The sequence below is a fragment of the Electrona antarctica genome, assembly GCF_951216825.1.
Source record: "Electrona antarctica genome assembly, chromosome: 11".
Lineage (NCBI taxonomy): Eukaryota > Metazoa > Chordata > Actinopteri > Myctophiformes > Myctophidae > Electrona > Electrona antarctica.
Genome location: NC_136792.1, coordinates 39,019,650 through 39,044,956, shown reverse-complemented (window position 1 = coordinate 39,044,956; position 25,307 = coordinate 39,019,650). Strand labels below are relative to the sequence as shown.

The 25,307-nt window shown below is 43.1% G+C and overlaps 1 protein-coding gene across 6 annotated transcripts in view; it reads left to right on the top strand.

Annotated features, from left to right (window-relative positions):
- The window catches only part of nova2 (NOVA alternative splicing regulator 2), a 74,543-nt gene that overhangs the window by 7,277 nt on the left and 41,959 nt on the right, over positions 1-25,307 (top strand). For 5 of the 6 annotated variants that reach the window (XM_079514291.1, XM_079514287.1, XM_079514286.1 and 2 more), the window contains one exon: positions 10,381-10,524. In XM_079514291.1, coding sequence (XP_079370417.1) covers positions 10,381-10,524 — 144 coding nt within the window. Of the gene's footprint in view, positions 1-10,329; positions 10,525-25,307 lie in introns of all 6 variants that reach the window. The other variant, XM_079514290.1, reaches the window with a different exon arrangement.

Sequence of the window (25,307 nt, the reverse complement as noted above, 5' to 3'; positions counted from 1 at the left end):
AAACAGTATTACAATGTGTAGGAGATGTCGTTTTCCATCCAGATCAGTTTATTGGTCTCATTTAGCTATTCTTATGCCAACGGTATCATGACGCTTTCATTTACTCTCATATACTACTGGGAGGCTATAGTATACACAAATCCTTTTCCATACACATAATGGATTGTGCAATCAACATAGTCATTTCTATTCGTCGCTCAACGAGTCTAAATGATTGTCAATCCGTTATTTTGGCTGGGCGACACAGCCGTGTGATGAAGTGTAAGTGAGCCCTAAGGCTCTTGCTGTTGATAAGTGATGTCGGCCATCTTTCAGACCAGAGACAGCTGGTCAGAGCCTCACTGCAGGAGAGCTTTACGTGTGTGTGTGTGTGTGTGTGTGTGTGTGTGTGTGTGTGTGTGTGTGTGTGTGTGTGTGTGTGTGTGTGTGTGAAAGAGAGAGCATGTGTACTTCTTAATGTGTCTAAGGATGTGTGCTTCTGTATGTGTGTGATTTGGCATTGTACGTCTGCGTGCGTGCGTGCGTGCGTGCGTGCGTGCGTGCGTGCGTGCGTGCGTGCGTGCGTGTGCATGCATATGTATGCAAGCTTCAATACATAACAAAAGAGCAGAGGGCAGAAGGAGGGGGTTGGAGACAAAGCCTGACCTCAGTGGCCTCCGCCCCCCCCTTACCATCACTATAACTCCCTGCTTAGAGGAGATGAAGATTTTCCAAGTCCCCATGTAGCTCCCCAAGCTGGCTGGCCCCCCAGCAAACCCCCAGTCCCCCCAGCAAACCCCCAGTCCCCCCAGAAAACCCCCAGTCCCCCCAGAAAACCCCCAGTCCCCCCAGCAAACCCCCAGTCCCCCCCAGCACCACACACAGAATAGAAAGGTGCATATAGACAATAAGGATAAAGCTGTAGCTGTAGGTTGTGCACACCACTGGTTCCCAAACAGCGGGAACAGCTGTTTCCCATTTTTATCGGTCACAAGTACATATCCCCCTTTTTCCATAATTTCAAAAGATTACATTTAAATATAAATAAATTATTATTATTCAGGAAAATAAATACATACATATCCCCCTCATTTTTAAACCATGTGTTATTCAATAACTATGGGTTTGACTTTTGAAGGCAAACTAGTATGGAGCTGCTAAACAATGGTTTATACTTTGATATTAACCCCATTATGCATATGCTTTGATATTAACCCCCTTAATTCATGTTTGTCATATCATCGACAATGATAACATTGTCAATGCTTATTGAATAAGTGAAGATTTTCAAAATCTTCACTTTTGCTTCCAAAGTCAGCCAGGGTGTATAGCCAACTCTTTAACAGAAAGCTGTCATGAATTCAACAGAATGAAAACAAGAAGATCAAATGACTAAAACAAGTGAATTTCAGCAAATCATTCTTCCCACATGGACCATATAACGCATGGTACCATTTTAATGTGTCATACACACAGCTGATGCTGACCACAGATTGAGGTGTTCTCAAACATTCAACCAACAAAAATGCCCCCAACGGTATTTGCTCTCACCGTACATACAGTATACAGTTATCTTTCATCATCACTATCGTGGAAAGACATAATAATAATAATAATAATAATAATAATAATAAGATAAATGTCCAGTGTGAATGTACACATTACAATCCTCAGTGTTAATTTAAGATTCACCCGTGGTTCCGACATACGTGGCCGGTTAAGACACATACGTGGCCGGTTAAGACACATACGTGGCCGGTTAAGACACATACGTGGCCGGTTAAGATGCACCCGTGGCTAGGATTAGGTTAGGGTGTGGGGAAGGGTTAGTACTACTGTACTAGTAGTGTCTGACTATTAGGACGTCGGACCAAAGATATGCACCCGACTGTAGCAGTGTTAATTATTTCGACTACAACTCTGACAACTTCTATTTTGACAATTTCACAGACAAAAATGTTAAGGAGGTATACTGGAGAAGATAACTCATGTCATCATTGGTTGTGTGTGGGTGTCGCACTCTGAAAATAGCCGCTCTACAAGCTCACAGCGTGTTGTATTGCGAATTTGCGACGAGTTGTGAGCTTGTAGATCGGCTATTTTGCCAGGGACCCCCATAAGAGAAAATGTCTACAGCTCTAACAGTGATTCTCAATCCGTTTAATTTCAAGGACCCCCAGTTTAACATGCATTAGGCTACAGACCCCCTTTTAATGGCATTTCTATCTCTGGGACCCCAATGTATATTGTAAAATCAATGTTAATTTAACTCTGAGAGTGTACAAATAGAACCAAATGGGTCCATTTGAGTGTACAAATGGAACAAATTTGGTACAAATGGTACAAATTTGAGTGTACAAATGTACAGTACACTCTCAGAATTTAGCTGGGGACCCTCTGGAACTCCCTCAAGGACCCCTGGGGATCCCCAGACCCCACTTTGGGAACACTAATACACCAGGAGTCAGAGGGAGTTAGCCTGATCTCCAACCACACCCCCCACGACGTCAACCCAACACCCTGTGCGCTGTAGGACACCAGATCCCAGGATTTGAGGCTTCAATCCCCCAGTGTGGAGGGCCTATTCTGGGCTTGGCCCGGTCTGGAGGGGCCCTAGCAACACATTGCACTGTTTACCCCTCAGTTTAGGTCAGATGCCTATTCATTATTCATTGTAGCCCAGACTCGCTACAGAGGACATGGAAACATCTTTCTCTTCATTCTTTACTTTTTAGCAATGCCTTCACACGCACGCACACACACACACACACAAACACACACGCACGCATGCACGCATGCGCGTGCGCACACACGCACACACACGCACGCATGCACACACACACACACACACACACACACACACACACACACACACACACACACACACACACACACACACACACACACACACACACACACACAAAATCAAAACATAGACACAGCGAGGGTTATCTGCAGCCTACCAAGTGGTAGATTCTGAACATTTATTTATTGTATTGAAGATGAATTTGTTTCCCTGGCACAACAACTAAATAAACATATCGATATCAGTATTGGCTATCGGCTAAATAGTTATTTTACACATCGGTTTCGGCCAAGGAATTCCTTATGTGTGCATCCCTACTCCTGCACCGTAACAGAGATGGATGTGGGTCTCAGTGTTCCCTGACCCCTGTCTAAAGATTGAGGTGGCATTGTTGAGCGCTGATGGATCCCACATCCTGAGCAGCTGTGGCCAGTCTGCTCATTAAGCAGCTTGGTTAGGTCTGCATACATCAGTATCACCTGGCACCCCTGGGACGGCCGATGACACACGGGATCATTTGTAATTGCACTTTAGGTTTGGAATTAATTTTCATTCTTTGTTTTTTCCATAGTCGAAGCAAAAGGGCTTCACGTTTTAAAAAGAATAATGAATCGTGTGCGAAGAACTTAATGAAAGTGTCCTTGATACATAGTCTAAATCGAAAGCTCACAATATATCATGGCAATTTGAAACATGATTCACACACAATTCTAAGCAGAACCACTCAGGCACTGTGGGGTTATTGTGATTATACAACCGAGAACGTCAGTGCCTTTCAATGGGAAGAAGAACCAATCTGACTCTGTTATAATATATGTTTCAGGGAGTTTCATTACATGCAGTAGCATGTTTGTGTATAAGCCCAATTTTATACTTCATCATACGATGGGGTCGCATGTCGAAAATAGCCGATCTACAAGCTCTGATCTGCTATTTTCCAACATTTTGGATTGGAACATTTTCACCTATAATGACATGCTCCAAGTAGGTAGGGTCACCCGGTTGAAAATGGCTAATCGTTTTACAGGCGTAAACAAAATAAACTCAACATAACAATTCACAAAAAAAGGTCTTACAAGTAAAAGCTCAACTCCGAGTGACCCTTTGAGAGACCTCAAAAGACCCAGCGTTATATAAACACATCAGTGAACAGTTGTCCAGCGGTAATGGTGGTATAACCATACTGTATATTCTAATGTCAAACGTCACTAATTACACCTCCAGATCTGATGAACATGAGTCATACGGGTCGGGTCGCCAAGGAGCGTAGGCTTGTTTATAAGATGCTGGAAAGAGACTGTTTGCGGAGGTGGTGTGTGTGTGTGCGTGCATGCGTGCGTGCGTGCGTACATGCGTACATGCGTACATGCGTACATGCGTGTTCGTGTGTGCACGTGTGTGTACGTGTGTTTGATATTATTTATCAATTCCCCTGCCTTATTAATGTGGGCTGGTTATAATTAGCCGGTCTCTATCTAAAGCAGGTCAGTGCTGGGCTCCACACTCAAAGTGGGTCACTGCAGAACACTGCTACAGTACATGCACCCTCTCCTAGAGGAGAGGGGGGGGGGGAGAAGGAGGAGGGGGGGACGTGTGAGAAAAGATGGAGCGGAGTAAGGGGAGGATTAGAAGAGAGGAGGGAGAGGAGGGAAGATGAGGGAGGACGGTACGACCGAGGCGAGATGAAAGGATTCGAGGAGGAGAGAGGAAGGGGATGGAGGATGAGAGGATAATAACGAGGGGTGCGAGTGTGGACGAGATGAGGGCTCAATAGGAGGAGAGGAGAGGAGAAACGAGAGGGTGGGGAGAGGATGAGGAGGAAAGGACAGAATGAGAAAAGAGGAGAAAGTCATCAGGGGGCTTGGAAAGGAGTGAGGGAGAAAGGGTGCTGTCTGTGCTGTGGCTGGGAAACAAGTCAATATGTAGATTGGCTATTTTTGGCACAGAATTGTGGAGTAGAGGGAACAAAGGAGAGGACCCAAGTAAAGTCCCCTGGGTGACCCGAGTCAACAAAGGATTCAAGTGATTCTAAGTTAACCATAGAAAGTGATTGTAACTTAATAACTCTACCTGGACATCCCTGTAGGCCTATTGCTCCAATCAATTCAGGTGTTATGTATCTATGGCCGATTAGGAATGGTTCTGGAGGATCAGGCCTAAAGACAGACTTCATTTCCTGTATCCAGACTACAGAAGGAAGAGGTCGGGGTCCCATGCAGCTGTGTGTCTGACATCACCATCGGAGCTTATAGGAAGGGCAGGACGAGTGTCAGGTTTCTTCTCTGTACTTCTGACAGCTCAGACTTGCACTCAACCTTGTTGAGCAGACAACGAAGTGGATAGAGTAGTCGTGTGTCCCTGCAAACTGCTACTGCAGCCATTCCAAACCTGTGGGCCAGGGCTAAGATTTCATTGATAATACAACATTAAAAAAAGTCATGGTATTTTTTTCTTTAAAACGTAGTTTTCATGATAGGAACTGATCCAAGCCAATCGATTGATTGTTTGATCGTTGAAATAAACATGCTCTGAAAATGCACACATTCCACCCAGTGGTCAGATGGGTTGACATTGAAGTGGGCCCTGATCCAGAAACGGTTTGGAACCACTACCGGTATTCTAATACATGCTGTAGAAGCACAATCTATTGCACCTTCTGTAAAAGCCTGTGAAAGAGAAAGATAACATTTACAAAACAGTGCAGCACTACATTTTGTGATTTTAGCCTATCATACAATATTGAGTCACTCACAGACAGCCTCATCAGTGCAATAATGAGGGAACAATAATGTTTAAGCGCTGTTAAACTCGTAATCAAATGGGTATCTTTATATTCTCCATAAACTTTAGTCCGTTGATTTTGTGTATACTATTTATTCATGTTTATTCAACACACATTTGCTACTAACAGTTTAAGCGTTTCTCCTTCGGTTTCCGTAGCTTTGTTTGCATTCCTCAGAACAACAAGGGCACAGCTCTAGCACTGGGCTTCCTGCTTCACCGCTTGACCGTCTATATTTTGCAATAATTGTTACCTTTATCCAAGTAATTCAGACACATTTAAGCTATAGAGCCTTCATCAGCAAATTAAGTATTATACAAGCTCACAATGTGTTATTCTGCGATGTTGTGAGCATGTAAATTGGCTATTTGTAGTATTTATTTTTTTATGTTAGAAAATATAAAATAGGGCAAAAGTGGTCAACATGGCAACACATTTGAAAGTGGAGCCACTGCAGTGCTCGGTGTGCACTGTGTAACAGCCTCTACACCATGGGTGCCCGCACTTTTTTGACTTGAGAGCTACTTTCAAAATGACCAGCGCAACAAGGTCTAGTACCCACCCAAAAAACATTATATCATTGCTGAAAATAGTAAAAAGATAAATGGAATAGCGGCGCTGGTGTTAAATAAGACAAACAGGAAATAGAGGGCGGAAATGGAATTGGTACTGTTTTGTTTTGTCTAACTTTGTAATGTATCTGACCTTTGTGTGCAACACTCTTGAAAACAAACCCATTGTGGGTTTGAGCTGACAGGCCCGATTTGATGTTAATCAATGAAGTCGCCTTAATTCAAGTGGCAGATGCCTTTTTCCTTTTTTAATTATATATATTTTTAGGGCCATGTCATGCGATCTACCTGCAAAGCCTTTCTGATCTACTGGTAGATCACAATGTACCTTTTGGGCACCCCTGCTCTACACAGTAAAAACCCACACTGCTCGGTGTGCACTGTGTAACAGCCTCTACACAGTAAAACCCACAGCCAGAGTGTACACGCTTACTTTATTTGACCCGTAAGGACATTTTCCTTGGACACACCGGCAGCCAAGTTTACACTGGAATTAAGCTCTCAAGCTTTTTTGTGTTTTATCCTTATGACAGATGTAATAAGGATAATAATAATAATAATAATAATAATAATAATAATAATAATAATAATAATAATAATAATGTTGATGTCGGGCAGAAACCTCTTATCTATCTTTAACTTTTATGTAGTTGATGTTGAGTTTGCATTTATCACTTAGAACTCTGAAAAATGGACATGAGATTTCCACCCGACAGCAAGTTCAGCAACGATACACACTATAGAACACAGACCCTTTACACTCTTCTTTTCCTGTTATTTATAACCAAATGGACACGTACATTATATGGTTAAAATCTTTTATTGTGTTGTCTTTTTTAAGTGCAGCAGACAGATTAAGAACAGCCAATCTATTGCACATGGTGCCTTGCCCTTGTGAGAAAGAGCTAGTGGCCCCTGTAATAATAATAATCCTATTTCAATCTCTCTCCTGAGGCTAGCTGGCCTGGATTATCTAACATGAGTTATACTGTCAGGGAACCACAGAGACAACCCACAACTACTGTAGCTAAAAACCAACCACAAAGAATCATTATACACACATTGCATGTATTATTCTAAATATATTACTACTGGGGAATAATTTGTTAACCCATTTAGGCCTGGCCTCAAATTAAAAAAAAAAAAATCTTCTAAATCCTCCAGTTTTCTGAAATAAATATTTTCACGATTTTTCAAGCTCGTAGCGCACCACTCGGTGGCGCGCTATGAGCTTGTAGATCTGCTATTTTTCAATAGCTAAATTATAACAATTATAACACCAAAAGGGGTTCCCGCCCAAAATGGGTTAATATAACAAATAGTGTCCATATACATAATGGGTAGATTAAAAACATGATCAGGACATCCCTAGTATCAATATTATATCCATATCATGATATTAGACTGGATATTGTCTGTGATTTTGGATATTGTACTATTGTGATATGGTATAAGTGTCCTATAAAAATATAAATATCGGATCAGGAAAAATCGGTATCGGCTGGGGACCCCTTACCTATCTATTGCATGCCTGTCTGCGCTAGAAAGGGGTTCCCTTGTTTGTGATCCTTTCAGAGATGTTTTCCTTTTAATTTCCTGTGAAGGTTTATTTTCTTTCGGGGAGGTTTTCCATGCAGGGTCTAAGGACAGGTGTTATCGTTGTGTTTTCTGTCTTGAACCTGGACCTGTAAAGCCCCTTGAAACTGTATTTCCTGATTGATAGTTGACTGAGTGCCATGTCACGCAGAGAACATATAGCCATATCTACAGTGTTGTGAGCTTGTAGATCGGCTATTTTCAAGTGCAACGGTGCTCAACTAAGCATAAACCAGGCTTAACAGTGATTAAGGTGCTACAGAAATAAACCTGAGTTGAGTTACATCTCCACATCCCATAACCAGACCCATGCACCCCGGCCCCTCCCATAACCAGACCCATGCACCCCGGCCCCTCCCATAACCAGACCCATGCACCCCGGCCCCTCCCATCCTCTTTTGCTTGTAACTTTGTTCCATGCTTCCCTTTAAACCATCCCGTTAGGCCTTAAGCCACCTGTTTAAAGGAATCATTTGGGTGAAATCAACCTTTAGGTGCAGTGGACGAAGAAAACGAAGAAAGGATGGATGGAATGAAGGAGTTTGAGGCAGTGTTATTCGGACGGGAACCCATTTTGGCGTTTTAAGCATTATGATATACTTTAGCTATTGAAAAATAGCAGATCTACAAGCTACAAGCTACAAGCTTGTAGATCTGCAATTTTGGAAAAATCGTGAAATTGTGGCGCAAATCTTTGAATATTCATTCAGCGAACATTTTTAAGTCAGATCTTTGTTTCTGGGGGTGTCCCTGGAACAACATATTTTCAGATGGGGGTCCGCGACCAAATACAGATCATTCTGAGGCTCCTTGACATGAAAAAGGTTTAGCACCACTGACAGAAACATAGGTTTTTCAGAAAACTGACATTTTTTTAGAATCGGCCTCAGGTCTAAATGGGTTAAACTTGATATTATCACTATGGAGACAAAGACATGTCTGTTTCACAGTGTGAGGGGGGTTGTTCTCACCTACCTCCTCTTCAACCTGCGCGGCGGGCCCGCACGCACACACACGCACACACACACACACACACACACACACACACACACACACACACACACACACACACACACACGCACACATCCCTGCCGGTGTGTCTAACAACGCCTCGGTATATCTGTTTGATGTGGGTGAGGTCTCCGCTGAGTGGCCCTCAGAGTGTGTTGTTCTCCATGGGAACACAGAGTGGGAGGAATAGTGAACCACGCTACCCGTACAAAACTGCGACAGGAAACACTGTTTTCTCCCTCCCACTGCATTAGAGTGGCCCCGGGGTGTCACGGCGAGAGGGAGACAGTCATGTAACGAAAAGGTCACAGCTGTGTGTGCGTGTGCGCGCGCACCGTCAAATACAGCATTCCATCCCTTATGAAACACGTCTCACTGATACGAAAGTACAAAGAACATGAAACAGCGGACAGGACACACATGTAACATGTATGAGTCATTTTAAACAGTGGCACACACATGTAACATTATGTAGAATCCTTTTCAGAATGCAATATCTACACGTCAACAGTTGAAGTGAATAAAACGAAAACAAGTGAATAAAAAATCGGAATGTGTGCTTACTTGTGAGTACATTCTCTACAGTTTGTGCCAAAGTGTGTGCGTGGCTTTACAGTAAAATTGCATGTGGTATTGTGCGACTCTCTGTTGTATGCATTTGTTGCTTTGGGCTTATGTGCACGAGCCCCTTCATGTTGTAGTGCATGCCTCGATCAGCCTAATATCTAAGCTGTGTTGCTTGCTAAAAATAAACAGGTTTTTGAATAAATTAGGCTTTATTGCGGTGGCGTAATTCATATGCATTGGCTGAATTTGATTAGCTCAACAAATCACATATTCCTCAACTTCCCGCCCCCGCGCCAAGGTGGTGACGAGGAACAGATTGCTCCGCCTGATGCTGAAATTAGATCAGACCAATCTGGAGAAAGTGTTTTTGGAGGCACGAACAAATATGGACGCCCAATGAAAAGAGAGAGAGGCAGAGAAACACCACCAGGACGAGTGAGAGACAGAGGGAGAAGAATGAGAAATGAAAGAGAGAGAGAGAGAGAGAGAGAGAGAGAGAGAGAGAGAGAGAGAGAGAGAGAGAGAGGAAATAGAGTTTATACAATAAATCAATCAGGTTAAATGTAAGTAAGCCCAAATAGTCAAGCACAAAAGTACACAATCAACAGATAAAAACACATTAATAAAAACAATGAAACAATGAATGGCCAATTTGGCCATAAGGAGGAATTAGGCCGGTTAGACACTGCAGGGTTTATATGACAGCCACACAAATTAACTAACAGTACTGCATACTGTAGCTATTTCAAATGTTTCATTTTGAGTCTCTCTCTCTCTCTCTCTCTCTCTCTCTCTCTCTCTCTCTCTCTCACTCTCTCTCTCTCTCTCTCTCCCCTCTCTCCCTCTCTCTCTCTCTCTCTCTCTCTCTCACTCTCTCTCTCTCTCTCTCTCCCCTCTCTCCCTCTCTCTCTCTCTCTCTCTCTCTCTCTCACTCTCTCTCTCTCTCTCTCTCTCCCCTCTCTCCCTCTCTCTCTCTCTCTCTCTCTCTCTCTCTCTCTCTCTCTCCTGAGTGCAAGTGATGTCTGCCTTCCTGTGCCTGACTTCCTGTTTCTTATTTCCTGCTGCAGAGGAAGGCGAGTACTTCCTGAAGGTTTTGATTCCCAGCTATGCGGCCGGCTCCATCATCGGGAAGGGAGGTCAGACCATCGTCCAGCTGCAGAAGGAGACAGGCGCCACCATCAAACTGTCCAAATCCAAAGACTTCTATCCTGGTAAGAGCCTGCTCCCTCTACAGTAACACTGGCCCAGCACTTAACCAATTGTGCTAATTAAAGCTCTGTTCCATTCTGGCCAAACAGAGTCAGAGTGCTGCTATGGAACCGTTTCGTTCCTACACTCTCATGGGTGTATATGGGGGTTCCTACACTTTCATGGGTGTATATGGGGGTTCCTACACTCTCATGGGTGTATATGGGGGTTCCTACACTCTCATGGGTGTATATGGGGGTTCCTACACTCTCATGGGTGTATATGGGGGTTCCTACACTTTCATGGGTGTATATGGGGGTTCCTACACTCTCATGGGTGTATATGGGGGTTCCTACACTCTCATGGGTGTATATGGGGGTTCCTACACTCTCATGGGTGTATATGGGGGTTCCTACACTCTCATGGGTGTATATGGGGGTCCTTGAAATTAAAACGTTTGAGAACCACTACCCAATTTATTTCCAATATGGCTGCAGTGCATAGAGCCTATTGGACTGGGGGAGGGGGATGGATGTCCATTGGCGGAATACGGAAAACGACAACCAGACATCAGGCAAACTACGAAGATTCTTTATTTCTTTACGCTAATATGTTAACCATAAAGTTTCTCTGGTTGGCCTGCTACCATTTTAGGGCAAGTTTTGCCCTTCGAAATGGTGAAACGGGCCCGGTATAACGCCAAAAGCCACAACGGCTGAGAGGAGTGAGTGCATGGGATGGAGGGAGCTATTGCTGGATGACTGGATAGACAAGATAGATAAATGGATGGGCCGAATTGATGGATGGTTAGGTTTAATGAAGGACGAGTGGAATAAAAGCTTGGAGGATTGACTGCATTTATTAGTGAAGTAACGGTCTTTAAGTACAAAGACGGTTGAAACACCAATGAAACATTTCCACAAGCCAGGAGGAAACAAACATTCATGTGTATTGCAAAATACAAATGCACGCGCACACACACACACACACACACACACACACACACACACACACACACACACACACACACACACACACACACACACACACACACACACACACACACACAGCAAACAACACCCATAGCAGCAAGTTACATTCAGGCTCAATTCCCGTAGAAGAAGATTATGGAGAATAAATGCGCAGAAATTAGCTGCAAATTGTTTAGGTAGGTGCTTGGACAACATGACCACAAATAAAGTAATTTATGCCTGATTTATACTTGGTTGTGTGCAGGGCAGGAAACGTGTGCCAGGATGTGAGATTGCAGATCGGCTATTTTCCATCTATGACACCGGTGTGCAACTATAAGTCTAAATGCAAGACATAGGACTGAATGTAAACTACATATGCCACATATGGAAACTGTCATTCCTTAATGCTACATAGTGGAAATACTCATAATTTAGTTTTATTTGGATCCCAACTCTGAGAGTGTAAAATGGATCCACTCTCATAGGTCAATTTTTACACTCACACACTTTTCCATCCAATAAAATCAACCTGAGACAACAACACACTTCTTTTGTACAGGCCACATGGCTCATAAATTTAACAATGTCAAATAATTTTGTACAGTAATTCCTGTAAATCCTGGCTCCATACACATAATGTATCCATTTGTTGCTCTCAGAATGTACACAAGTACCCAGCTGAACTCGTACGGGTCCACAGGGTTCCATTTGTACACTCTCAGAGTTAAATGAACACTGCCCATTTCACAGTGATTGGCACCTGGTCCTCGCACTATGCATGGGAGAGCCCAGTCACATTCTCCCCACATTTACAATGTCATTTTTATCACTGTGTAATAGAATTATGTATTTATAGGGACTACGTGAGAGAGAGAGAGAGAGAGAGAGAGTGCATGCGTGCGTGCGTGCCTGCGTACGTGCGTGCATGCGTGCGCACGTGCGCGAGAGAAAGATTGCCCCAGACATTGTCTGCATGCTAACCGTCTCAGGGACAGGGGGTTTGGGGTCTCATGGGATCATGTTGCACACGTTACACACACACACACACACACACACACACACACACACACACACACACACACACACACACACACACACACACACACACACACACACCATGACGAGTACGGGATTAGGGGCTCAGAGGTGAAATTGTATTTGTCTAAACTCTTAATTCAAACCTGACATGGCGTGGTGTGTGTGTGTGTGTGTGTGTGTGTGTGTGTGTGCGTGCGTGCGTGCGTGCGTGCGTGCGTGCGTGCGTGCGTGCGTGCGTGCGTGCGTGCGTGCGTGCGTGCGTGCGTGCGTGCGTGCGTGCGTGCGTGCGTGCGTGCGTGCGGGTGAGATGGGCTTGTAATGACCATTTGACTATGAATTGTCCTGTTCATGCTGTTCTTGTTGTGAGCTGGCTCTTTTCTAGGTTTGATTAGGTTTGTATTGTTTGTACAGAAGAGAGGAGTACACTCAGAGCAGAACAGACATGGCACAGGCTGAAAGAAGAGAAAACTAAGATGCACAGAATTAAATAACACAAGAGAGGCCTATAGCAGACTAAAAATGACTAAGCCATTAGCGGACCCGAAAAACAAGTCACGTATTTCATCCCTACAACGTCATGTACAGCAGTGTTTCTCAACCTGCCTGAGGATATTTCAAGTTAAGTGGGCCACCAAGTAATTGACAAAACACTAAAGTTTGTATTGATGAATATAACTGTATGAAAAACTATTAAAAAAACATCATTATATGTTTTCTTTAAAACCTTGAAAATTATGTTTTCATTGTGATAAATACAGTAGCAAGTTAAAGTATATTGATCCAAGGCCGGACATAATCAATTGACTGATAATAAATAAATCCCCTGAAAATTCCCCCCGCTCCTCCCATTTGACCACTTAACAAAGTGGTCAGATGGGTGGTCATTATTGTTGTCATTCACTTTGAGTAGGAGCATGATTGATTGATTGATTGATTGATTGATTGATTGATTGATGACTAGTAGTGTTATTTTTCCGACTATTACTAGTCAGAAATGTAAACAGGAGGTACAGTCAGACAAAGATTCTAGGTTAAAAGGACACAAACACAAAAAAAGTCCTGGGGACTTTTTTCCGTTGTGATCCATATGTATTCAAAACATATACTGTATGTTGAATAGCTTGACTGATTCAAAGAATGCATACAGTACAAGTGATAATAATTGTAAATATTTAATATTGACTCACTGCAGTCTAGTCATTGCACTGCACTCTTGCATTGTCTCTGATATAATAATAATATTTAACTACGTGATGGGTGTATAACTATGTAACTGTGCAGTTAGAATGAGGTCGATTAAAAACTAGATTAATTACTTTAATTTGACGTAATGAAAAAAAGTCAAGTCAAAACAAATTAAGTCAACACAATATCTTCTGCATACAGAAAATTAATATAGGAAATATAGAGGCAATGGCTTAGGATTTTCCCTTCATAAATGTATACTTTTTTTTAGGGTGAGTGATTCTGCAATCTGCTGTTTGAAACACCTGCTACAGTCTGAAACACCAGTAATGCATTGGGTTTCTTTTTTTTGCCATTTCTACAACTGAATTCCACATTAGAGCTGATTTGTGGTCTCTCCACTGTCATGGATTCACCCAGTGGTAGACAAAGTAGGCTACTGTATATACTCAAGTACTGTAAAGTGTAAATACTCAAGTACTGGTATTCAAAGTACAAATGGCAAAGTACCATTTTATTCTTTCTTTCTTTCTTTCTTTCTTTCTTTCTTTCTTTCTTTCTTTCTTTCTTTAAAAACAAAATGTAAAAAAAGAGAGAGGACATTGTCTGAAATCTTCACTATATTTGAAATGGGTCAACTGCATATAATAGCACCTTTACGTGGTTAATTCACAATATATTATTTTAATAAACGTTAAGGACCTCCTCGGAAATTAGTTTTGACCATCTAATAAAGGTTATGATGTCACAAAAGTGGTGTGCTTTCGATTGGGCCTTTTGACTCAAAAGCTTTCAGCTTTTAGGAAGACACCAAAAATACACAGGGAAGACATATTTGAATATTATAACCACACCTGGGGGTCTATTAGAGTAATAGACACAAAAAAATCTTTAAGTACAGTGCTCAAGTAAATTAACGTAGTTACTGTCCAACCACTATAGACTCATCCCTGTTACATTTGTCTCGGCCTGTCCGTTACCTTATTTTATCAAAAACCTCCACTGCATCAAAATTGTCCATGCAGGCAATTTGTTTGGTTTTGAAATTGTGGGGTTTGGCTGCGCTGTTGTTGCTGTATCAGTGTGTGTTGGGCTCTGTGTGAGAGCTCTGTAAACAGGCTCTCGTTGTCTGACACGGGGCCACGAGACCCCCCAGCTCCCTGCCAGCGACAACAGATGCAAGGTGCAAGAGCGCTCCAAGACACGCACACACATGCACGGCACATGCATGCTTCCATGATGCACTGCAAATTTCAGAATAGACTCCGAGTGTACAAATGTCACCTAATGGACCCGTAAGAGTTGGGTACATGTGTATTGTATATGTACACTCTATTGTATATGTACACTCTGGGGGTAACAAATGGATACATCATGTGTTGTGTATGGAGAAATTACTGTATGACACACGACACACACACACACACACACACACACACACACACACACACACACACACACACACACACACACACACACACACACACACACACACACACACACACACACACACACACTTCTGTTAGGGTTTTCCGGCCAAAAGTGGTGAGATGCTGAGAAGACCTTGTTGAAAAGAAGAACAGACACAAGAGAGAGACAGAGAGAGAGAGACACACACAGAGAGAGAGAGAGAGAGAGAGAGAGAGAGAGAGAGAGAGAGAGAGAGAGAGAGATAGACAGAGAGATAGAGAGACACACACACACAGAGAGAGAGAGAGAGAGAGAGAGAGAGAGACAGAGAGAGAGATAGGGGGGGGGATGGGGAATGAAAGAGAGAGTTGTAAGACCCCATTCTGTCTCCTCTATACTTGGAGCAGGAGGGGAGGGGTGGACTGAAGGGGCTGTGCGTGTGTGCGTGCGTGCGTGCTTGTGTGCGTGAGTGCGTGCATGCGTGTGTGCGTGCGTGTGTGTCCTTCCTCCATGCTGAAGCGGGCATCTGTATGCAAATGAGACACGGTTCTTCCTGGGTGACAAATCAAAAGGCCCACCTGCTGCAAGGGGCTGTGTGTGTGTGTGTGTGTGTGTGTGTGTGTGTGTGTGTGTGTGTGTGTGTGTGTGTGTGTGTGTGTGTGTGTGTGTGTGTGTGTGTGTGTGTGTGTGTGTGTGTGTGTGTGTGTGTGTGTGTGTGTGTGTGTGTGTGTGTGTGTGTGTGTGTGTGTGTGTGAGAGAGAGAGAGAGAGAGAGTGCGTGCATTTTTTCCTGTTGGAAATAACAGGGCAGTCTAATGAACACAGTAGAAGGATTTGCAGTGATTTGGCCTTTCATTCCTCTACTCTTCCTCAGAACCCACCCCTCTCTCCTCCACCCTCTTCTTCTTTCATTCCTCTACTCTTCCTCAGAACCCACCCCTGCTTCCTCCACCCTCTTCCATTCTCACCCTCACTTTCTCCATCCCCCAAAACATCAACACCCTCTTCTGGGAAAAGGTCCCAGAATGAGTTGTCATGCCCTCGGTTGTCTGTAAGGTAACCTCAACACCCCAAATCACAGTTGCCCATGCAAGTGGTTCTTGTATTCTTGTATTTGTATTGTTAAAGGACCACTTCAGCACTTTTCAACATCTCTTCATATAATTGGTCCTCACGAATGTTCATGATAAAACACCACAATTTTTTCTACTCTGTCTATTATTGTGAGAACGATGGCTTCCATTTTTGCATTCATTGCAACTTTTCAGGAAAAGAAAGCCTGCGGTTTCTATTAGCTTGGATTCCCCATTGATGATGTCACTGGTGGACGGGTTTCTGAACTACCTACAGCCCTCTTATGAGACACAGACTGAGTAATTGTGGTATTTTATCATGAACATTTGTGAGGACAAATTATATGAAGATAAAAGTGGTGAAGTGGTCCTTTAAGGTTAGGATTAAGTTTAGGTTTAGGCATATTTTTACTGAGGTTAGGTTTAGGAATAAGGTTAGGTTTAGGCATAGTTTTACTGAGGTTACGTTAAGACATATTTTGTTTTTATCAGCATCTTCATCGCTTGCTCATTCTGATGAAGACTCTGTGTCGAAACGTTAATCTATAATAAAGCCTTGACTGGGAGTGGGAGCTTTACAAAGTGTGCAGACTTCTATTTTGAATACTGCCTTATCCACTGTTTGGTCCTGCACCTGCCATCCAGTATATGTGCCAGTTCTACTCTCTCTCTCCCCTATATTTTACTTAGATACCTGGTGGCGACTGTTCCGAGGTTGCCGGATTTGTAATAGAATTGCTGTCTGTAATATAATTTTATAAATTGCACAAATAATTACAGATTAGCTGAAATTAAAGATATGTTTTCACACACTTTTAGAGCATATAATCGAAATAAAATGAACGCCAAACACATTTAGTCAAAAAGAAAAGAAGAAAATGATGTGCGATTACATCATCAAGCTCCTATGAATAATAATGAATCATGATTTCATTCACCTGTGTGATTCCCATACACAGCTGATTTTCATTATGGAGACAAAGGGCTGCTACTCTGTTCTTAAACTAATTCAAGATGCAGACTGGACGGTGGATAACAAACGCTCTTCTTTTAAGCTTAGAGGATACTAAAATATGGATCTGAAAACATTTGAGATGACAAATAGGCGATGCAGCTACTTGAACATGCTTCAGTACTGCCTCTCTCTCTCTCTCTTTGCCTCACGGTGTGCGACAATAAGTCTGGTTGCGTTTAGATCCTTAGATCCCATAGCCCGAGGGGACGGGACGGTCGGCTGAGACTGTGATCGGCTGAGACACAGCCTGCCTCTGTTTAACTATAGGAAGCTTGAAAATAAAGGTAGCAGAAAATGACTTTTAAGTCCACACAAATGGCAAGGTGCTAGCAGTGTACTGTAGCTAGCCAAGACATGTAAGCGAATTAGCAAAAAAGAAAAAACAATATAGCATTTGAACATTCATTTCTCCACATGAATTTATCCCATGAAGTTCCCTCTGCTCGTCTTCATTCCTGTCATAGTCACCCTTGCTCAACATTCATCCTCTTCTCTCACTACCCCTTGACTCTTAAATCTGTCTCCCGTCTCCACCTCTCTCCCACCCCACTTTCTTCTACACTCCACCCCACTTCCTTCATAAATCTCCTCACTCTCCTCTGTTTATCCTACCTTCTTTCCTCTGTCCCTCATTCATTCTCTCTCTCTCTCTCTCTCTCTCTCTCTCTCTCTCCACCCCTCTGACACCTCCATCCCTCCTGAACGGCCTCCCCTTCTTTTCTCGTTCCCTCCATCCGTCCTGCCTATCCAGAGAATAGTGCACTAGCAGCACTTAAGCTGTGAGCCAATTAGCTAGGAGCAGCAGAATGGGTCTCAGACAGCCCACCATTCATTCTCTCTCTCTCTCTCTCTCTCTCTCTCTCTCTCTCTCTCTCTCTCTCTCTCTCTCTCTCTCTCTCTCTCTCTCTCTCTCCCTCTCTCTCTATGATTTATTAAATACCCATACACAATATACTCCTTCCAAATATAGCCTCTCTCTATCCATCTGTCCAGTCTACTCTACAGTGATATGAGGTGAACGGTATACGGAAGGCCATCACAGTATATTTTTTTTTAAAACCTTGTGCCTGGAGGGGGAAAAAAGAAAACAAGAAAGATATTACATAAATATGCCTGGGTATCGTTCGTCAGTGCTTGTGCACGCGTGTGTGAGTGAGCTTCTATCCCTCAAGAAAGAGGGAACAGGAGGATAGTTTAAGAATACAGACTGAGGCAAATAATATTAGAACAATAAAATGGTAAAAAAAAAGAAAGAAATTGCATAAAGAAAGAAATTGAATTACACTGCAACCAGTGCCCATGAAAGATTAATTCTTGACACCTGGCATCAGCAGGGTCTCTCCTCATCTCCTCCTCTGCTGTCCCCTCAGATGGTTGACCAGTGACATGACATGGGACAGAGAGACAAACTAACATATGTAACCAAATCAATGTTATGTTTCATGGCTCAATTAGCTTAATTGCTTGCCTCAAGCTATGCTAACGTATTTTCACTGATACTATAGGCTATTTAACTCTGAGTGAGAGCGTATCATTTTGACCCACAACATGAGGGAGTTTTTTTCTGTTCTTTTTTCTGAGATATTCCTGTTGCGTTGACCGATGTGCTGAAGCATTGGGGTGAAGTGCCTTGCTCAAACGGCAAGTATACCCATTCAGCTGACCTATCCAGCTGACAAACAATGGAACATAGGGCTTTTAGGTTTTGTACAAATAAAATACAGAGGTCAGTTATGACAAATTAATGGAATATAATCATCCTTCACGCATACCTCTGCATCTTCCAATATGCAGTTCAGAACCAACTTCAATAAGCAGAATATCAACTATAGACTCAATCAAAAAAGGACATCTGGCAACATGGAAACCACATTTTAATGGTTTATCTGAGTCATGATTCAGACCTAAAGTCTGTAAAACGTAACTCTCATTAAAGGCTAGAATAAAGTACACAAAATAGCAACACCCTGCCGGCTTAGTCATTTATATGATTTGTTATATGATGTTTTATGCCAAGTCAGTGTATTAATATATCAAATTGATACACATGCACGCACGCACGCACGCACGCACGCACGCACGCACGCACGCACGCACGCACGCACAACACACACACACACACACACACACACACACACACACACACACACACACACACACACACACACACACACACACACACACACACACACACACACACACACACACAAAGATGAATTTTCTGTTTTGTTAGACACACAAATAGCAATACAAATTCCAATATGGAAGCTGGAAGCTTACAGTATTTGTGTGTCCTGATTCACTACCTAATCTGGCTGCATGTCTGATCATTTCTGTCTGATCACCCGTTTCTGATCTCTGTCTGTCTGTCTGTCTGTCTGTCTGTCTGTCTGTCTGTCTGTCTGTCTGTCTGTCTGTCTGTCTGTCTGTCTGTCTGTCTGTCTGTCTGTCTGTCTGTCTGTCTGTCTGTCTGTCTGTCTGTCTGTCTGTCTGTCTGTCTGTCTGTCTGTCTGTCTGTCTGCGCATGTACGCACACACACACACACACACACACACACACACACACACACACACACACACACACAAACACACACACACACACACACACACACACACACACACACACACACACACACACACACACACACACACACACACACACACACACACACACACACACACACACACACACACACACATCCTGTCCCCAACTATAGCCCCGGCTTTATCAACATTACTGATTTCACTGCTTTAAGCCTCTTATGCAGCTCTAAGCTGACTGAGAGATGAAAAGCTACAAATTTACATGTCACACGCACGCATGCACACGCACGCATGCACACGCCCACAGCCCCACACACACACACACACACACACACACACACACACACACACACACACACACACACACACACACACACACACACACACACACACAAAGATGAATTTTCTGTTTTGTTAGCTATTTCCACTCATAAAACTGAAATGACTTATCCATTTAGAAATGTTCCAATATGAGCAGTCTCTGCTCATCATTCATGTCTTGATAATGTTGAATTTTGAGTTTTTTAAATGTGTATATTTGACTAGTATGTATTTACTTTTCTGAATAGTATTCAGTGTAAAGAGACAAGAAAGAAGGAAGAAGGGGAAAAGGGAAGACGTGCATGTGCAATGACCCAGATTCACATTTTGTGAATACAGTACATCATCAGTACAATATGTTACTGTAACTCACTGTGCTATCGTGGTTTTATGTGAGAAACCAAATGATAATACTAACCTCACTGCCAAACACATACAGTACCATACTGTATACGGTTCACTCAAGTTTGTGTATTATTGTGGAGTGAGTGCATGCGTGCGCGCGTGCTTGCTTGCTTTTGTTTGTATATAACTAAGACAATATATAACATCTAGTATGATTTATCTGTGTCATTATCTATTGTGACAAACGGACATTTCAACTGCCGTTTTCTTTCATATAGCTGTGCTTGTTTGTGTTTTGTGTGACGTCATGTGAGTCAGGCAGGCTGACTAGTGACTACAAAGCCATGGTGCCGGCCAGTGCCAGGCAGTGCACTGCCACGGTCGGCCGGGGCCACCATAGTGTCACCACTAACAGGCCCAGGGTCAGTACAGTTTGATAGAGTTGGTTCTACAGCACAGTACATAATAATTACAATTTACAATTTAGGCATTCAGCAGACGCTCTTAACCCATTTTGACCTGAGATCAGATTCTAAAAATGTCTTCTTCATCCTGACAGTTTTCTGAAAAAGCTGTTTCTATGTCAGTCGTTCTTCGTTTTTTCAAAAATAGCAGACCTACAAGCTCGTAGCGCGCGCTATGAGCTTGTAGATCTGCTATTTTTCAATAGCTAAAGCATAACATAATGCTAACACCAAAAGGGGTTCCCGCCCCAAAATGGGTTAATCCAGAGCGATTTACAGTAAGCAAGAACAACATATGGTAATACATCAAATACATAGAAATAGTCATCAAGAATCATAAGCAAGCTAAGAACCTAATATCTGTCTAACAGTAGATTATCTGTACAGTGAAGATATAAGTATACATTATAGAGTGCTACGTGCTATGTCTACATAAAATGCTAAATTATGAATCTAATAAAATGCTAAATTATGAATCTAAATTACATAAGTTTAGCCTTGGCATACACCTGTAAGGTCGTTGAGGATAGTGCAAGTGCTACGGCAAGTGCTACGGGCCAAGATGGAGTCTGAAGAGGTGAGTTTTCAGACTACAGTGGAACATTGGGAAGGGTCTGCAGTTCTGTTGGACCACACTGGGTTGTCCCGGCTTTTTTAGTGAATGTTCTGCCAGCCTCTCTGGGTCGCCCTCATACAGTATGAGTATTTGCAGGGGCAACATTTATATTTTGTCAAAAACAAAACAAAAATGACACCTACAGTACTCTTAGAAATGTATTAATTGCACAAAATGTAAGCCACTTCATTAAAAAGTGGATTTGTTGAATTCATTATTCGTCATTCATTGAATGATTAGTAATGATTAGTAATGAAATGAGGGGGTTCTGTGACAGTGTAAAACATTTGCTAGGAGTTAATCCATTGAGACCTGGAACGCATCCATGTCACGTTAGCGTGTAGCCACATTAACCATTAACCCATTTTGGGCGTGAACCCCTTTGGTGTTTTAAACATTATGTTGTAATTTAGCTATTGAAAAATAGCAGATCTACAAGTTCATAGCGCGCCACCGAGTGGCGCGCTATGAACTTGTAGGTCTGCTATTTTTGAAAAATCGTAAAAATGCGGCACAAATCTTTGAATAGGTATATATTCTTTCAGAGCAAACTTTTTTTTTATTTCGACGTCAGGCCTCAATGGGTTAAATCAACTGTGATTGTACTGTGTGGGCATAGACCCCCTATCTCTTGCAGTGGCAGCTGCCACCTGCTCCCCATTGATCTTCTAACAGTATACATTACCACCAGGCCTATCAAGATGGATGTGTGACCAGATGTGGACAACATTGGAAACACGGTCAGCTTCAAACAAAGCACACATCACATATTAGCCCACAATCTCCCACATGCTGTAATTGTTTGGACCGCTGTCTCTGGTTGAAACCCCACTTAACCCCCTGGCTGCCATCCATATTTTGAACATTTTTAAAATAAAATAAAAAATCCACAAATAGTGAATTTCGCATGCAGTTATCAAGCTTGCAGAACCACTTCGGCTGTTCTAAAATAGCAAATCTGCACGCTCACAATATTGTTAACGTTTAGGTCTGTTTAAAAAAAGATCGGTTCTTGAAAATGTCTGGAAAAAAAGAGTATGATGCCAGGTTAATTACTTGTAAGATGTGCTAGTTTTGCCATTGATGCCGTAGGGCTTCTTAAGTGGTTAATTGCGGACGGTATCTCAGCCTATAGCCACTCTATCCACTGCAGCACTCAGACCACATGGATCAATCCCCCTGCGCTCCGCCTCCTACCTACAGCACGGCTTCCCAAAGTGGGGCCCGGGGACCCCCAGGGGTCCTTGAGGGAGTTCCAGCTAAATGATAGTTTGGAACCCAATGGACCCTTATGGGTCTGTAACTCTGAGAGTGCACATTTGTATACACTCTCAGAGTTAAATTAACATTGAATTTTAAAATATAAATTGGGGGTCCCAGGGAAAGAAATGCCATTAAATGGGGGTCCGTAGACTCTAATGGATGTCAAACTGGGGGTCCTTGAAAGTAATCGGGTTGAGAGTCACTGCTAGAGCCGTACAAATCTTCTCTTATGGGGGTCCCTGGCATATCTCTTCAAAAGGGGGTCCGCGGGGTAATTAGTGTCAATATGGGGGTCCTTGACATGGACAGGTTTGGGAACCAGTGACTTACAGGACAGGCATGGCTAATACATCTCAGCTGCTGAAGAGGCGGCTCATTCCGTTAGAGCTCACCTGCATCTCGTCGCCGTCGGTATCGGTATAGAAACATTGTATCTCCATATTTCAACGTTTGTTTGTTTGTTTCACAAATGCCCTGATTCGTCACAAAAGTAGTGGAAATTTACAATTTAGGCATTTAGCATGACGCTCTTAATCCAGAGCGATTTACAGAGTAAGCAAGAACTTGACAAACATAACAAAATACAAAAAAATAGTCATCATGAAATACGTGAGCTTATGAACCTAACAGTGGAATATCTATCTAATGAAAGTGTATACGTGAAATAGCCTATTGTCATTATTTAAAAATGTGTTTGAAATTATAATACAAAAGGAACTGTGTGGGACATACAAGGTTTCCACCTGACAGCGACGACATAGCGAGACCCTCTCCTTTTCCCTTTCCAATAATAAAGCTGACCAACCCCAAGATGCACTTAAAATAATGACATTTAATGAAAATAAATTGCTAGTCTGCATTTATTGCTATAAGCAATCTACCCCCCCCCCCCCCCCCCCCCGGCCCATCCTTACTCTCTTTCTCTCTCCTTCTGCCCGTTTCTCTCTCTTCGTGTTCAGACTTTTAATCAGTCGGTTTCTAGAGTCTCAGTGGGACCATGGCATAAATAGAACAGCAGGGATATAGCCAGCTAGCAGCCCACGGATCAATTGAATGTGTGCACGAGTGTGTGTGTGTGTGTGTGTGTGTGTGTGTGTGTGTGTGTGTGTGTGTGTGTGTGTGTGTGTGTGTGTGTGTGTGTGTGTGTGTGTGTGTGTGTGTGTGTGTGTGTGTGTGTGTGTGTGTGTCTACAGTACATGTCTGCCTGTCTGTCATACAGTCTGAGACTGCAGACCACCCCATGAATTTATGACTGTCATAAACAGCCCCAGAGTGCATTCGCTTCCACTCATCACTGTCCATGTGGCATGTGTGCACACAACCACACACACACACACACACACACACACACACACACACACACACACACACACACACACACACACACACACACACACACACACACACACACACACACACACACACACACACACACACACACACACTTCCCCCATTGGAATAATGATCATTGATCACCTCTGAAGGGGACTGTGTGTGCGTGTGTACCGCGTGCATGCGTGCGTGCGTGCGTGCGTGCGTGTTGTGCTTGCGGAGACTAGAATGCAGCTAAAAGGATGCTGTTGGATGCGAGGAGAGCAGAATGTGATTCCCCGCATGGCCTCGGGCCTGAAGACAGACTGCAGAGGCAGGAATGAGCGGAGGAGGCAGATAAGATGAAAGACAACATTGCTCAGTCCCAGGCTTATTCACACCAGCCTGCTGTGTTACAAATGAATTACGTGCTGTCATACCATCATAGATACACTGCTACACACGCACACACGCATGCTACACACACACACACACACACACACACACACACACACACACACACACACACACACACACACACGCACACATGTGTGAGCGCACGCGTGTGTTTGTGTGTTTGTGTGTGTGTGTGTGTGTATGTGACAGAGACAGACAGACAGACAGACAGACAGACAGACAGACAGACAGACAGACAGACAGACAGACAGACAGACAGACAGACAGACAGACAGACAGACAGACAGACAGACAGACAGACAGACAGACAGACAGACAGACAGACAGACTCGCAGGAAAGCAAGTGAGAAAGCATTAAAGAAAGGTTTTTCTGTGATCTACAAAGAAAGAAAAAAAAAGGAAAAAAAAACATCCCACACGCCACCTGCCACTCATTGCTTAAATCACAGCCAGCAGCCAATCAGAATGCAGAGTCATTGTTCTGGGGGTTGTCCTGTGGCTTTGCCTTGGCCAGCTGTGCTAGCCTGATCACCCCCCCCCCCCCCCCCCCCCCCCCCAACCAAGCAGTCTGTCACTAGAGCTGCAGTACCAATATCAATCTGTTGTTTAGGGTCAACTCACTTTCACTTCAGTCAATTGAAAGAGTCAGATTGCCCGAAACACTATAGTAAGTTCACGACGTCTAGAGCGTTTAAGTGTGTACAAAGGATTTATTGATGAGTGAACGACGTGGTCGCTGTCGGGTGGAAACCTTGTATGTCCGCAAGGACTTTAATGTGTTGTGTTCATCCTGTTAGACCAAGTGTATGCTGTCTTCCCCCATACAAGATT